Here is a 16,662-nt window from a genome sequence, read left to right on the forward strand (position 1 = left end):
AAGCAAGTCTAAATATGCATTTATATGCCCAATAAAACCTGTTTAATTCCGATTATCATGCTTGGAAACATGTTCAAAATACAAGACTATAAGATATAATGTTAAGGGGAAAAATATGACTTGTCATAGAAATCTGCCCCCTACTAATAAGAGATTGTCAGGTCTGGATATCATGAAGAAGACAAGTATTTAGAAACTAGAAGTTAATATAAAAATCAGGGCCGATGATCTAGAAGTTAGGTCCCTTTAAACAACAAGCATCAATATAAAAATCACCTTAAAACTTTATCAGAAGCTGATAATTATATCAGTCTGAAACTTATTATTGTCATTGTTAAATTTTAAGGTTTTCTGTTGTTTTCTCTTTCAGTTCCATTTGCTGTTGAAGAGCGCTCTGGAACAATTACTGTAGTGGAGGAGGTGGCTAAATTTGAGCGCACTCTATATGATTTTGAAGCTGTGGTAACAAATGGACAAGAGCTCACTCTTGTCACTAATATAACAATACATGTTGTTGATTTTGATGATGATAAGGATTCTAATATGAAGTAAGTATTTACTAACTTAAATAATGAATCAAAATGTTCTTGTCTCAGTGATAATCATGAGCAGCTGTTGATTTTCCCATTATTCAGAAGTTTTATTTCATTTTGACATAGTTTAATTTAACCTATAAAAGGGCTCTCTCAGAAAATTTTCTTTGGTATAGACTTGAAGTGTGCATATAGAACAATACTAGCCTAACGTATTTCTATAATTTTAAGTCATTTATTGTCAACATTTAGGGGGTTTGAGCATGTATGTTGGCTATGAATGTGAGAAATGTGAAAAGTAATGTCTTTGTGCCTAAAATAATGAGGTCGTTGGGTTTGGAAGGAAGTAATCGCAGAAAATCTGGATGAGAGAACATAATGTAGAGTCACTGGACAAAGAGAAAATAGATGCAGTTTACTTTTGCCTGTAGCCATGAGCCATATTGGTAAAAATGTTTTGTGTATTCTTGATTTTGTATGTTTTATATTTTGAGTATTGGGTGACTAGATTTTATTATTTTGTATTTTGAAATACAAATAATAATTAAAAAACTGAATCATATAACCAATGCACATGTCTTATTTAGAATTTATCGTAGTAAAAGAAGGGTTGAACATGGTAATAAGCTGCACCTTCTGAGCACTTTACTTTTGTCTTGAACCAAAATAAATGGTAGAACTTGTACTGCTACTTTGAAGTTTTGTCTGTTTGTTATTTGGTTTGGATTGAATGAAAACTAAAACTGCTAACCCATTTTTCATGAAATTTCCCCATGTTAGACACATCGAGAATTTTCCTGTACCCATACTTGAATTTTTCTCAATCTGTTAAGCAGGAGCTGAGAATGAATATTGTTAACCTTGAGAATACCACCTCTCAGACAGAGAGAAGCAAATGAAGAGTTAACGAATGATGCCACACCCAGGTCCACCGTTGGTTTCTTGTATACAATAATGGTTGTATTTAATTTCTTCTTATCTTCTATATACTGTATGGAATCCAAAGCCATCCAAAGTACTGGCACCTTATTTTTGCACCACACATGTTGTTCTGTGACCTCAGTTTTCGTGGCATACCATTTGAAGGCACCAGTATTAGAGTTTCTTCCTGGTTGTGGTGTTAAATTTCCAATTTAAGTAATTTTCTATTGGTTGATGTTTTTTCTTCACTTTTCCTCTCTTCTTTCTGAAAATATTCAACTTCCATTAACAGGTACCAGCATGCTCCATCAATACTAAGAAGATATTCACCTTCTATCAATAGTACCATGTTCCATATTCTAAGAAGGTACTGATATAGGTACGGTATTTTGAATGTAGTTTCCAGTGTTCATCAGTCCATAAATGGCCACAAAATTAATTTCCATGCATCGAAGCCTTCAACCTATCTTTACCATTACCAATATGATGAAGACGCTGACCAATATCACAGTTAGAATGGCAGTTTTGTATGATTTTGTTGGTGCAGTATATTTTATTTACTGTATATTAGAATCATAGATAGAAATATGTTTCTATATGTTTTTCTTTTCTTCATGAACCTTCAAATGAGAGACTTCTTTTTAATACATTTAATACATTTGTCCATAAACATTTTCTTCAGGATGCTTTCTTCCCTAACTGTTTATGTGCATTAATTATTTTTTTATAATATCTCTTTTCTAGGTCAAGAGGCTCCCCAATTGAGTTTCGAGTACATGAAAATTTGTCTGGTGCGCTTGTGGGTCACTTACTCAACCAGACTAATAACACAACAGATCAAAATCGATGGAAATCTTTGCACTTCATTATAGCTAACCAGCAGGATGTCATGGATAAATTTGCTGTATCTCAGGATGGAACAATTTATACCCAGCGTGGCCTGGACCGAGAAGAGAGGGACTCCTATCGTATTACTGTCATTGCTGAGAACAGTCGAGGTGTTATCAGAGGAAATGGTCTGTTTCAGGTGAGCAAAAATTAAAATAATTCCATTGATAAAATAAAGAACACACTAGAAATATGATATTTGCTATTAAGAGTTGAATAAGTTACATAATTAACAATTCCATGCTCAAGGAGTACAAGCCAAAAATCCTGTTTCGAGGTTATGTGTGATAGAAGAGAAGGGGGAGGAAATTTAATGTAAGAAGATCTTCAGTACACTTCATATAGGCTATGTAGTTCAGGGTATTAATAATCAGAGTTTCATCGATTCTATATGAAAAGTAGGGGAACTCTGTGAAAGAGCTCTTACAAGCTTAGGTCTACATAGGCCTATACAGTTATCACAGTTAAACGTGAACAGCTCTGAAAATAAATTTCCACCTGTAGTTTTGATGCTTACATGAGATTTGTGAATTTAAGTTTGGTCACTGTGCACACGATAATGACTGACCACAATGCAAAAACCCTTGATAGTTCTTGGATGAATGGTTCTTTCATTTGAGAAATTACTTCCAATAAATAAACATTTAGGACTATAATTTTCTACTTTTTCCATTAAAATCTTTTTCTGAAGATTACAATAAATTAGTTATCTTTCCACTCATACTGATGATGTTCTACCTTGTTACATTTGAACCTACATATCAATGTGATGTCACTCTTTCTTGAGTTACCACAAGTTAGTTAGCTGTACTGGTAGTTAGTTTCAACTACCACCCTAAACAACCTCCTCCTATGGATTAGTGATGGAGGTTGATCCCTGAAACCCAAGACCATGGGTTCGAACCTAGCAAAAGTGGTCCAATTTTCCAAAAACTGAAGTAGAAAAAGTCTGTTTGGCACTCTATGTTGTACAATCTTGGCATGTAAAAGGTCTCAAGTGACACAATAATAATAATAATAATAATAATAATAATAATAATAATAATAATAATAATAATAATAATAATAATAATAATAATAATAATAATTTTTTGCGAGGGATTGTGGAGAATCTTCAAAAGACACTTGTGAAGGGTCCGCACTCCACAAGTGTTTGGGATTCTTACCCACTAAAAACCACACACCCTTTTCCCACGATGTGTATCATCACCCCGGAACTGCTCTCGCATTACTTCAGAGTGATATCTTGCTTTGTCTTTCAGACGTCTTCTTTCTTCATTTCTCCTTTACGAACGTTCGTATGCTTCCAAATCCTTCTTCTTCTGACGAAGGACGTTCTCCACGTACACTGCCACGCGATCCCAGGATTCCTGGTTTCGCAGCATCACCGAAATAATATTATCTGCTGTCAGTTCTCCTAGTTCAGTTTCCACACATCTTCTCTAAATTGTCCAATGGCTGCATACAATAAGATGTGAAATACGTCGTCAATGTCATCACAGTATATGCATGCTGCGTCATTCGCTCTGCCCAATTTATGCAGGAATTTCTGGAAATATCCATGCCCTGTTAGAAGCTGCGTGAGGTAGTAATTTACTTCACCATGGGCCCTTTCAACCCAGATATCCAAGCGTGGTATCAGTCGCTTGGTCCATTTGCCTCGAGGGTCACTTTCCCATCTGAGTTGCCATCGCCTCATCCGTTGACTGAAGGCACGCTTCTTTGCACATTTCTTTCCCAGCTCTCCTTGGGTACGCCAGATTTCATGTCGCTCCAATGCAAGTAGGTCTATTGGGGCTATTGCTGCCACCGTGATGATTGCAGGTTCGGAAACCGTGCGGTATGCATATGCAATACATAAAGCCGCTCTCCGTTGTACGGCAGCTATCCTTCTCTGATACCAAGCGAATCTCAAGGATTCAGCCCAGATTTCAGAGCCATATAGGAGCACTGACTGAACCGTCGACATGAGAATAATAATAATAATAATAATAATAATAATAATAATAATAATAATAATAATAATAATGCCTCAGGTATCCAGGTACCCATGTGCTGACATTCTGATTCTATGTCATCTGGCTGTCTGTTTGTCAACCTCAACATTCCTACTCTAGACCTACTAGATGGCAGAGTAAAACCAAATCTCTCTTAGGCGTCTATGGCAGAGTTTAAATTAATTTTGTTTCATAAACACCAAATGTGTCACTAGAAATCATTCACATGCCGACATCGTACAATATGGAGTGCTGAATGGACTTATTTCGACCCTTCAAAAATCCGACTACCTCTGCCGGGTTTGAACCGGAGGCTACACTCTACCACTGATCCACAGAGTCAGTTAGTGACACACTGATGATTACTGAATGAAACTAATTAAAATATCAACAATAGGACAGCCAGTAAAGTTCTGATTTCTCTGCCAACTGATACAGTAGAACACAACCTGAGAGGTAGCTTGTTTTGTAAGGTAGGCAGCCTAAATGGTTGTAAATCAAAATGTATGCATGTGGTAACTGAGATCATATAATTCTTATCATACTATTAATGAGCGGTGGCCTGTCCTAATGTGCTACTGCACCATCGCACACTCATAATTTTCTTGAAACAATTATAAATAATTACAATAACAATAAAATGATAATTATAAATGATGTAATCACAGACTAATATTTTGTGAAACATTATGTATCAGCACAGTTTTCTCTTTTTTTCAATAACATTAGCTTGCGTACAGGTATAGTAACTGTGTGCTACGAATCGGCTCAGTCTTTAGATTATGTAAGTTGGCCAAATTCATAGCATAGGGTATGCTAAAGCTGACAGTACTAATCCTCACTGAGGGTGAAAATAGCCTTAGATAGTCTCTGCTTTAGACCACTATTCTCTAGTAGAGGAATAAAAGAAAAAATTAAGGTAAAACATTTAGGGAGACCAACACCTGATTTGATTATGAATCAGAAACAAAAGGTTCATACAGTTGTAGGTACAATAGAAAATTTGTGAGATAAAGAGCACTGTTTGCTGTTTCCCTTGTCTCCTCTTTGGTAATAGTGATTCTCATTTACGGAGTACAACGGAAGTGACTGATTTAGGCCATCTGAACAAATTCATAAAACAAAACTAAACAAAACACATAACATGTTGAATCTGTTCTCTCTGCAGCATAAATGTAGCAACACAGCTATGGTGTGCATATAATGAAGAAAAATTTAAACACAATCAACAAGTGGAAAAAAAAAAAATATATATATTTCCAAAATCATTGATTTTATCAAACTTTGTGGGTCTTTTGGGCTTGCATTGAGAAGTTATAACAAAACCAACAATTCTGAAAACTCCTGGTGTCTTCTTAAGACTAGTAGATTTTGTAGCAAGTATAGATAATGCTGTACAGGAACACATGGAATCGAATCAAATATTCAAAGGGACCTTTTAAAACTACTCAAAATGAACTATTGGAAGTTTGCGATGAAAGAATAATGCAAAAAGATAAAGGAAGCAATCTTAAGAGGCTGATGATTGAAATTTCATGATTTTAGGAATCATTGTTAAAAAATAACACCAATTCTCCTATTATCAGAAAATGGTAGAATATTTCAAGTTCTGCCATTTTTAAAGGCCATACAGACATTTTAAGTTGCTGCTGTGTTCGTGTGTCTGCCACACCCCAATGGCACTTTATCGCAAATCTTGGCAGTATTTTGCCATTTCCGTTTGAATTTGGCTCCAGGCTTTGACAAATGACAGTGGTATAGTGTCAGCGTTTAATAATGTTCCACTGTTTACCTCATAATCTTTAAAAAAATAATAGATGGATTCAAAACTTCAGATGCATTTTTCTCACTTTACATTTTTTCAGTGCTTTGCTTCCTGATTGATATGAAACTTTCTGGTGGTATAGTAATATCTCTAACTAACAAAACATACTTACAAAAAAAATATTTGTTTATTGGAAGCAATGTTATGTGCATTTGATTACGAGAGTATATTATTTTTCTATAGAAATTAACAAACCAGAAATTCAAAAATTTCTAGTCGGATAGATATTTGGGAAGAAATACATTTTTTAAGTAAGTTATGTTTATATATGCCTGTAAACACCATTATCAAATTTTGAAGTCATAGAAACCAAATTGTGTCTCAGGGAACTTTTTTCAGTAACTCATAACTGAATATCAAAAAATAATAACTGAAGAAGATTAAATTAACCCACTGCTTTGAAGCTTGGTATAATAGGTTAAATTTACTTCATGAATGCACTCACAAAATTTCATGTTTATATCTATAAAATTTTAGAAGTTGAAAATATCAGTCATTGGTCCCCTTATGGCAGATGAAACAACTGATGTCTTCCAACACTCACAGTTGGTACTGATTTTTCATTACGAGAATATCGTTAAGCCATTTGAAAGGTTTTGGACATTTCTTAAATTGGACAGTCAAACTGCAGGTGCAGTTTTGGAACACATTTTTAATGAAGTAAATCCTCTTTTTGAAGATAAACCTCACAAAATAATTGCACAGACATTTGATGGCTATTCCCTGATCAGTGGTGCAAAAAGGGTAGTTCAAGAAAAAAAACAAAAGTTCATTATCCTAGTGCACACTTCAAGCATTGCTATAATCATCAATTGAACTTAAAGCCAATTTATGAGGTTGTTTTTCCTTATTTTTCCTTGTTTTTCCTTGATTTGTCGGTCTTCCCCGCATAGCTTTCAAGATCACCAATACGCCTGCTAGTATTGCAGTCTGTGGTGACTTGTTGAATTCCAAGCTGTCCTGCAACTTGTTAAAACATGAAATCAAGAACAAGAATAATTTGTCTCGTTTAGTGATTGTGAGGCAGATCAGAGATGGTACAGATCAGTCATGCTGAAACTGAATCTTTATTGGTTATTAAAAGAAGGAAAATGGAAGGCAGGCACATTGATGCCAAAGAAGTGTGTGACAGAATTACACGAGAGGCTCACCATTGCTTTAGTTCATTATATGATGGAGCTAATTTATTGAACTCTATCAACTCCTGTGACTAATCTGAAAACTTTTCAGAAATGGAACTTGAAGCAACTGTTCAATATTATTCAACCCTGGATAAGAATAGGCTGAACTATACATTTTACTGTATATGAGAGGCAGGAAAGAACAGGCTGTTCCATTGCTATGGTATACAGTGTAATTTAGCAGCCCTTCCAACATCGTTTGTTGCAGCCCAACTGACGTGCACATGGTTACAGGGGTACCATTCTCCTGCAAGCATACTGTATGTTGCTAATGTTCACATGATTCTGAACCCTAGCGAAATGTTACAGTATATCATCCATTTGCAAAAGATGACACCTTGAAATCATGTTGCAATGTCCTTTTACAATGTAACTATGTTAATGTGTCGTGCCTCGAGACCAGGTGTAACAAAGAGGGCAATCAATGCATAAAACTAGGTAACAGTGCAGTAATTAATGTTTTAAACACCGAACCGGATGGCGTATTGTGCCCGTCCCTACACCTAATGGCTCCGGCATGATGTCTACAGGGCGTTAACGGGTTGGAATAAAACAAATGGGCGCTTAACTCGACTAAGCTTAAGGGCATACAGGGTAGGAGACGGGTCATACCTAATTACAATGAGAACACATTCGGGTTAAAGTTTAGATTAATACACGTGGTTTATTAGGCCTTAATGATGATGATGGTAATGACGCATTTATATACAAATGAATTACATGGATTATTATCAATTGTTGTTGTTTGTTATCGATTTTCAGTCGTTTGTGATGGATCCGAGTATTATCTATCGCAGAGCGATCCATTATGACGAGATTCGAACGGGAAAACACTTATCATAGGCCCTGAGGCTATGTGATATCATTGACCAATAGGATTAACATGCATGCAACGAATCTGAGCAATCCCTATACTAAACACACAGCTATTCCCCAACGAAGTACCACGAAGGAACTCATAAAAATGTGGAACCAACGCCCGGGTTTGAACCGACCCTCACTTGTAAAAAATTCACCACCCCGATGGTCAACACCATCGGTAACTCAATTATAATCACAACAAGATACATAAACCCTTAAAGAACACAAATTATATACAGTAAACACGTGAGACATCCAGCCTTCGGTTGAGCATTGGGGTACCAATGCCGCTGTCGGGAACTGAACTGACATCCGTTGGGATGGAAGTGGGACTCTGAAAACCCTAAGCTATGTTATACTCAAGTGTGTAATGGCAGTAAACTAACAAGTACTGGTAACAATCGCCGTGTCATTTATTAGCGACTACATCAGTCTGGCGTGTTGAATATTTCATTATTAAGCGATTCTTTCGCCCTCATTCTCTTCAACTCAAGGCTCCCTCTTACACGAGCGGACGAGAATACACAAAAAACCGACACTTCTCCTCAGTAGGTCAACTGCCCCCAGCCCCCACACGGCGGGTGGTCATTGGCCTCGGCCTTCACAGGCATAACGCCCTTTCTTAACAAAACACCCCATCTCGGGGATCGTTCACTAATAAACTGAGCCTCATTGTTCCTTAAACAAAATTACATCGGCTCTCAATACTTCACTTCAATTCAACACACATATTCGTTTACAATATCATGATCCCGCGACGCGACACCGGTTTCTATGATACCAATACTTGCTTGATTACCATAACTACAACTTATTATTATTATTATTATTATTATTATTATTATTATTATTATTATTATTATTATTATTATTATTATTATTGGGTTCATCATTACACCATCTCCCTACACGACTTACCTGGAAATTAGACCATACTGCGTGATCATAATTAACTTCCTCGTAATGACGGTGTAATTAATCCATATCTAAATTGTGATTTCTCATAAAATCGTCACACGGTAATACAATTATGAATTAAATATTCCTCAATTTGCACTTAAATTGTGATAAGCCTGCCAATTAAAATCGTACACTTCCTATCTAAATATATGTCAGTGGAGGCCTTGGATGTCAGTTCCGAAGTCATATCTCGTAGCTCTGGGTGCTCACGGAATAAAATTACACTATTTACCAGCCATGCAATATCCTCGCTGGACTAACTACAACCTAACTTGAATTACTCTGAATTACTAAAAATTAGTCTCCTGACGCATCAATAATTACAAGTTTCCCAAATAAAATGATTAAGTCAATCTATTACTGCATGCAAACTTATCGTATTACCCCTTTATTTACAATTGATTGCTCAGACGTGTTACTAATTAAATAAAGTAAATAGAAGCTACGTGTATCATGGTAGCACATCTACATTACTGAAGTTACAATCTTTAACATTATAGCGTCAGGTAATGATAACTGTTCCCCGCCCAATCTGATTACGTCATATTAATTATGATTTATACTCATCTCCATCTCGATGACCCGTTGTCAGCTCAGGGAGTCCATTGTTGGTTTAGTGCTGACCCATAAGCACCACAGCAGTTACTGGAGGCACCATTCTTCTTTCCAACTGGGAGTCCATTGTTCTAGGTTGACGAAACCGCTGGCAATATTCCTGAGGCACACAACACGTCACTATTTATTCCAAGATTTATTTAGTTACATTCGGTGTGAACGTCCAGCCACGATATCGGACCTCACTCCGCAATCCGCGATTCAGTATCGGATTCCGCGTACCTTTGTCACTACTCGACACAGTAGCGCCGTAGTAATAATAATAATAATATTATTACAAATTATATTTAATGTTCGCGACACGTCTCTGATCTTTAAAGTTTAGACCCTAGCATCACGTCTATCCAATCTCTGCAATATTTACGCACAGTACGCGATTTCACTTGTAAATTAAATTGAAATTCACTCAAACAAAAGATCACTGGAAGCTCGACGACACGTAGCTTCGCCGTCCGTAAGCCACAAATCCCGACTGACTCTTCTCCCTTTCTGCAGTAGTTTTTACTAGGGAGCGATACCCCTTCCACTAATTTGTGTAGCGCCTATTCCCGGCGTACTCGAGGTAAAATAGTGCGGATGGTCGGTGACCAGTATCTAGTTGGTGCGATTGAGACATAACCACTCAATTATCCTTCGGTGAATCTCTTTAAATTAATTAAAATATGTTCTGCTTCCCCCACCACACGGGGTGAAGTCCCGGTCTCGAGGAGCTGTCATGACACTAACCAGATGGCCCCAGTACTTTTCCACGCAGAAACAACACAGTATTCTTTCTCCTGCTGAAAGTTATCACGGAAGAGGACATTAAACACTCTAAATAAATGTCCCAGTAGCATTCATCCCTTTTAAATCGGGAGATGAGCCCCTAATTCGAGTTTTATTAATTTTCTACCTTGTCGGTAATTAAGTTGGCCAGTCCGATTCCAAGATGGCTCCTATATTCCGTTTCGAAAAAGTTAGTTTCCCCTCATTCTGTGAGCCTTGAGGAGGGATGTCTTCTCTCGAGTGATGTCATAGGGAATCCCCATTCATAACCCCTCCCGGGTCTAAGTTGGCTTGGCTTCATCTGCGGGGCCCCCGCTACACAAAGGATAATACTGCGCAGTAAGTCGCAGACAAAGAAATCTCATAAAATAATTTTAAAATACACAATTTATCTATCTCAATGGTATGAATATTAATTAGTTTCGGTATGACCTCTATTAATGATATGAATATTAAACATTTTCAGCGTTCTTTCCCTTTAATAGCATTGCGTGCGTAATTACTGAGATCGATATCAACCCAAGGTCCTTGGATCATGCCCCTGTCGGGTTCAGTATGTACTCTGCTCTCATCGTACTAACAGCATGTTTCCAGCAGTGTAGCTTTGCGGATGTGGTTATGCGTTCGCCTAGCAATTGACGGAATGTGCCAGCGTTGGTTCAAATCCTGAATCATTCAAATATTTTTGCATTAGTATGTTGTTTGAATACATAAATACAGGCCCATGTTTGCCACATTCAAATAGTAGAATGATGCTATTATTCATCTTGTGCCCTGCGCATTTTGCACTGGTTAGGACCTGTAAACTCTGCTGTCATTTGGCATGTTTTCCACAGAGGAATACGTTGACATGCTCCTTGTTTATGGGGAAGTAAGACAAAACGTGCGTGAGGCACTACATCTGTACCAGGAACGGTATTCTGACGGGTGACACCTGGCTGCTACGACATTCCGCCGTGTTGAAAGAAACCTAAGGGCAACAGCCATGATTTCCAACCAGCCACCCGTCAGCGATAGGCCTGTTACACCGGCTGAAACAAAAGAGGCCATCCTGGAGGCAGCTCATAATAATCCACACATCAGTACAAGGGCTGCACGACAGGTGAACACCAGCCAGCCGTCCGTCTGGCGAATACTGCATGAACATAAATTTCACCCATACCATCTTGAGCTACACCAAGAGCTCCATGGGCGGGACTTCAAAGCTCGAATGAAGTTCTGTCGGTGGCTATTAGGCAGACTGGACAATGATGCAGCACTCGTATCGCATATCTCGTTCTCGGACGAATCGCGCTTCCACAATAATGGGAACGTCAATTGCCACAACATGCACTATTTGAGTCCGGACAATTCTCACTGGGTGCAACAGGCGGCCCATCAAGTATGATGGGGAGTGAATGTTTAGTGTGGAATCTTGGAGGATCACCTGATTGGACCTTATTTCTTTGAGGGCCATTGGACGGGCCCACGCTACCTGCATTTTCTGTGCCAGGAACTCCCACTGCTGCTGGAGGTATGTGCCCTTGTATGATTGTTTGACAGTGTGGTTGCAACACGATTGAGCTCCACCACATTCAACTTTGTCCATTCATAACCATTTGAACGAGGAACTGCCAGGAAAATGGATAGGACGAGGAGGCCATGTTTCTTAGCCCGCTAGATTACCGGATTTAACGCTTTAGCCTTCTCCTTGTGGGGACATTTGAAGAACATCACTTACACTCAAACGCTGGAAAACCCCGACCAGCTCCAGCAACTCATCACAGATGCCTGTCGAGCAATTACACGTGGAATGCTTCAGGGCACAAGACGATCTATTGGACAATTTAGTGTTTCGCCAGCATGTCAGGTTCATATGATCTAGACAGCACATGCATGTCTTCCAGTGTTTAATATGTGTATAACATTATGACTTCCTATCATGATGAGACGGTAAATAACAAGATATCCGGTTGTGTTGTCTGAATGTGCATAAACCGAACTGGTCATCGCATCGAGCATTTGCTGTGATAAAACATTGTCAGGGCAGTTGTGTTCCTATTATTTCCGGGTCTGTATATGTCCGGCCTGCTAACTAATCAGCCCTTCTTTGGGCCACAAACACATTCATTCACACACAATTTGCATGAAAGCGGGTATTGAACTTACATTGCATGCAGTACGTATTAAACAAACATTTCAAAAATTTGTAATCTTCGCCCCAGACTCGACCCTCCCCCACCTGACAAGCAAGCCCGCTCCGCCATGCCTTTACGGTTCCGTACGGCATGCAGGGCAGCTTATAGCAAGTATTAGGTTTACTGCAGTTACAATATCAATTTAATGTTTCGCCAGCATGTCAGGTTCATATGATCTAGACAGCACATGCATGTCTTCCAGTGTTTAATACGAGTATAATATTACAACGTCCTATCATGGTGAGGCGGTAAATACCAAGATATCCGTTTGTGTTGTCTGAGCATACCAGCAGGGCAGATGTTTCCAGGACAGAATGAATATTGTGGGTTGCATAAAACTACATTGGAATGGGTGGCTGAATCACGCTGTATATTATCACACTATCAATAGGATAAGTTTTCTTGAAGACTCAAAATTTTTATTACAACTCTGTTGACATCCACAGAACCTAGAAGATGTTTTTCATTACTGGCAAAAATAAAAACTTTCTTATGGAGCACCATGTCCCAGAAAAGCCTTACTGCACTTGTATTACTGTCTATTGAAAATAAGCACGCATAGAAGGATTTGGTACCAAAGTGATAGAGAAATTCTGCGGTAGGAAGTAGTGTCGCATGGACTTTATTTAGTACCGGTACTGTTATTATTGCTATGGTTACTACTACATATAAAGAAACTTTTATTACCATCTAGATATTTTGTAGTTGACATTTACATTAAAGGATCTGACACGCTTAAAAATAAAAAAATAAAAAATTAAATGCTATTTGTTCGGGGCGTCAACCTATAGAGATCTTTTGCCCCTACTTGCACCATGTGATATGAACCTGCGTGTAATTGGATGGAGGAATTGTAGAGTGTTGAATGTGAGGAAAGGAACGTTAAGCATGACACAAACATCCAGTCCCCTGGCCAGGGATATTAATCATTTACAATAAAAAAACCCAGACCCAGCTGGGAATCGAACCCGGGGCCGCCGGGTGACAGGCAGATGCGTTGCTCCCTACATCGCGGGGCCGGACAAGTGACATGTTACTATATTTAGTAGTTTCTGGTAGCTAAAGATTGTTATCTAATGATCATTAAAAATAATTCTGAAATTAGATTTAAATTTAGGAATATTTTCAGAGATTTTTCCCCTTTATTTAAATTAAAATAGGAGTATTTTGAGAATTTTTTCTCCCCCAGATTTCAACTGAAATAGTTAGACATATAGTTCACTGTGGATGTCCTTCAGTTAATATTACTGTTTCTGTTACTAGGTTAATATTGTGGTGGAAGATGTGAATGATAATCCACCAGTATTTGAGTTTTCATCCTATGAGGGACAAGTGCCAGAAAACTCTTCAGTGGGAACAGAAGTTACCTTAAGTCATTTAATTCAGGCATCTGATGCTGATATAGGAGAAAATGCTGAGTTTAATTTTACACTGGATGGTGAAGACAGTGATATGTTTGGAATTGATCAAAAGACTGGGAAGGTGCTAGTCAAGAATCGACTTGGACATTCACTAGATCGAGAAGACAAGTCAGTGTATGCATTGAAAATCATTGCCCAGGATAATGGTAAGTCAATTACAAGACATGTAAATAATTTGTGATCTACAATAAACTGTCTCTTTTTTTAACTCCCACTTACCAGCTGAATGTTCTTCTCTTATACCACTGATTCTTTGTATTCTCTTGAACCATCCTGTGGTGTTTTATATTTATCTTCCACAACATTTGAGGAATGTCTGTTCAAAAGGCACCATTTCCACCCTAAGAAAGTTATGAAAAAATGCAAGGAATCATACAATAAAAGACATGAACATACCCATGATCGCGTATGATACTTTAAAGGATTGGTCTGGAGTGCTCATTACATTCAATAGTATTCAACTACTGCAATGCATATGGATGAAATACTAAACATTTTTGTGAAGTGGAAATAACACCTTTTGAACAGACAGTCCTCATTTATTAATTTGATTCACATTTGGGAAGTAAAATGTGTTTTTCCTATTTTTAACTATTGTTATGCTCTGCAGTATGTAAATATATCAGGATATGACCAAAACAGTCACTGCTCATGCAGCTATTTATTTTTTTTTCTTCTTTTCATCAGCCCAATACTGTTTCATCCTTTCTGAACGTAATTTTCTTTCTGCTTCTGGAATCGCTCTTCCTATTCTCTGCGTGTTGATTTTTGTCTGTAGTTTAGTGTGTTTATCTCTCAATATGGTGAGTGTATTTGTTTTGTATTTTAAATCTTCTATTGTAATATGCAACTCACTCATGTCTTCTTTAAATTCTGTGATCCATCTAATATTATTCTTACTTTTACTCTTCCATAATTTTTCTACTATTTTTCTCCTGATTCTATTTTCTGGTGACCATGTTAGATGCCCTAAGAATGAAGTTTGTTTCTTTTTCATTCTGCTAGTCACAGGTTCTATTTCCTTATAAACTGTCTCATTCGAAGCTATTCTTCAGACTCCGTTTACTTGATAATTTTTATTTAAACAGGTTCTCACTATTCTCCTTTCTAACTTGAGTACTCTATCTATTGCAACTGTATTTGTTGTTTTGAATAATGTTTCACATGCATATGTAATTTATGGCTGGGTGACTGTTTTGTAGTATTTCAATTTGGTTGCTATTGAGAGACACTTTTTAATATATGTATTCTTGGTAACATACTGTGCTGTAACCAGTTTATCTATTCTATTTTGCCATGCTGGTTTCTTGTTCAGGTAGTATGTGATTACTTCACCTAAATATTTAAATTTTTCTACATTTTTTATTTCTTGGTCTCCCAGCTTAATTTTGTTTGCAAGCAGAAGTTGAGTTAGCATAATTCCTGTTTTCTTCAAATGAAATTTTCAAACCAATATTTCGAGCCATCTCCTGTAAAGATTTAATTGTCGTTTTGTTTCCTGAATATCATTGGCCAGAAGAGCTAGATCATCAGCTAATCCTAGACAGTTCAAATGTATGTTATATTTCTGGGTTCCAATTTTTATATGTTTCTAGTTGTTCTTGTACCATTCCCTCATAACGTACTCTAGTGCACAGTTAACAGAAAGAGGTGACAATCTGTCACCCTGTCTTAAACCAGTTGTTACCAAGAATGGTTCAGAAAGTTCTCCTCTGAACTTAATTTTAGAAATTGTATTAGTTAGAGTAAGTTCAATCAATTTAATTAGCTCTGGGTGAAGTCTGAAATGTCTTATTATTTGTAATAATAATAATAATAATAATAATAATAATAATAATAATAATAATAATAATAATAATAAGAAGAAGAAGAAGAAGAAGAAGAAGAAGAAGAATATAAAGCGCCAGGAGAATATCAGACCTTTGCGGAAATCTGGAAATATGCAAGAACACCAGCAAAAGTTGCCCTCCATCAACAAATTGTCTCTATCTGGATTAAAGAAGAACTACCAGAACACTGGACAACAGCCCTCATTCATCCACTGCACAAAAAAGGAGACAAAACCGCCCCTAATAACTACAGGGGAATCTCACTCCTAGACATAACATACAAAATATTTTCAATAATCATCCTTAATAGGATAAGTTTACAACTTGAGAAAGAACTAGGAGAATATCAAGGAGGTTTCAGACAGTGGAGGAGCTGTCCTGATCAGATCATGAGTCTTAAGTTGATAATGGACTATAACAGGAGAAGAAACAGAGATATGGTGATAACATTTGTAGATTTCAAGAAAGCTTATGATTGCATCCATAGAGAATCTCTGTTTAAAATTTTAAGACACCTTGGACTACACCCCAAATTAATAAACATGATCAAATTGACTCTCACCAACACCAAATCAAAAGTGAAGTTTAGGGGTGGAACATCAGAGACATTTGAAATCAAAACTGGACTACGGCAGGAAGATGGGCTCTCACCACTATTATTATACTGTGCTCTAGAAATGGTAATGATG

General features: G+C 37.3%; 1 protein-coding gene across 1 annotated transcript in view; it reads left to right on the forward strand.

The window, feature by feature from the left end:
* Positions 1–16,662, forward strand: part of Cad89D (cadherin-89D) — a 273,325-nt gene that overhangs the window by 216,745 nt on the left and 39,918 nt on the right. Inside the window, exons 13-15 of the mRNA XM_068226160.1 lie at positions 371–548; positions 2,205–2,481; positions 13,987–14,290. Of these exons, the coding sequence (XP_068082261.1) occupies positions 371–548; positions 2,205–2,481; positions 13,987–14,290 (759 nt within the window). The remainder of the gene's footprint in view (positions 1–370; positions 549–2,204; positions 2,482–13,986; positions 14,291–16,662) is intronic.

The sequence above is a fragment of the Anabrus simplex genome, chromosome 1 (assembly GCF_040414725.1).
Source record: "Anabrus simplex isolate iqAnaSimp1 chromosome 1, ASM4041472v1, whole genome shotgun sequence".
In the NCBI taxonomy this organism is placed as follows: domain Eukaryota; kingdom Metazoa; phylum Arthropoda; class Insecta; order Orthoptera; family Tettigoniidae; genus Anabrus; species Anabrus simplex.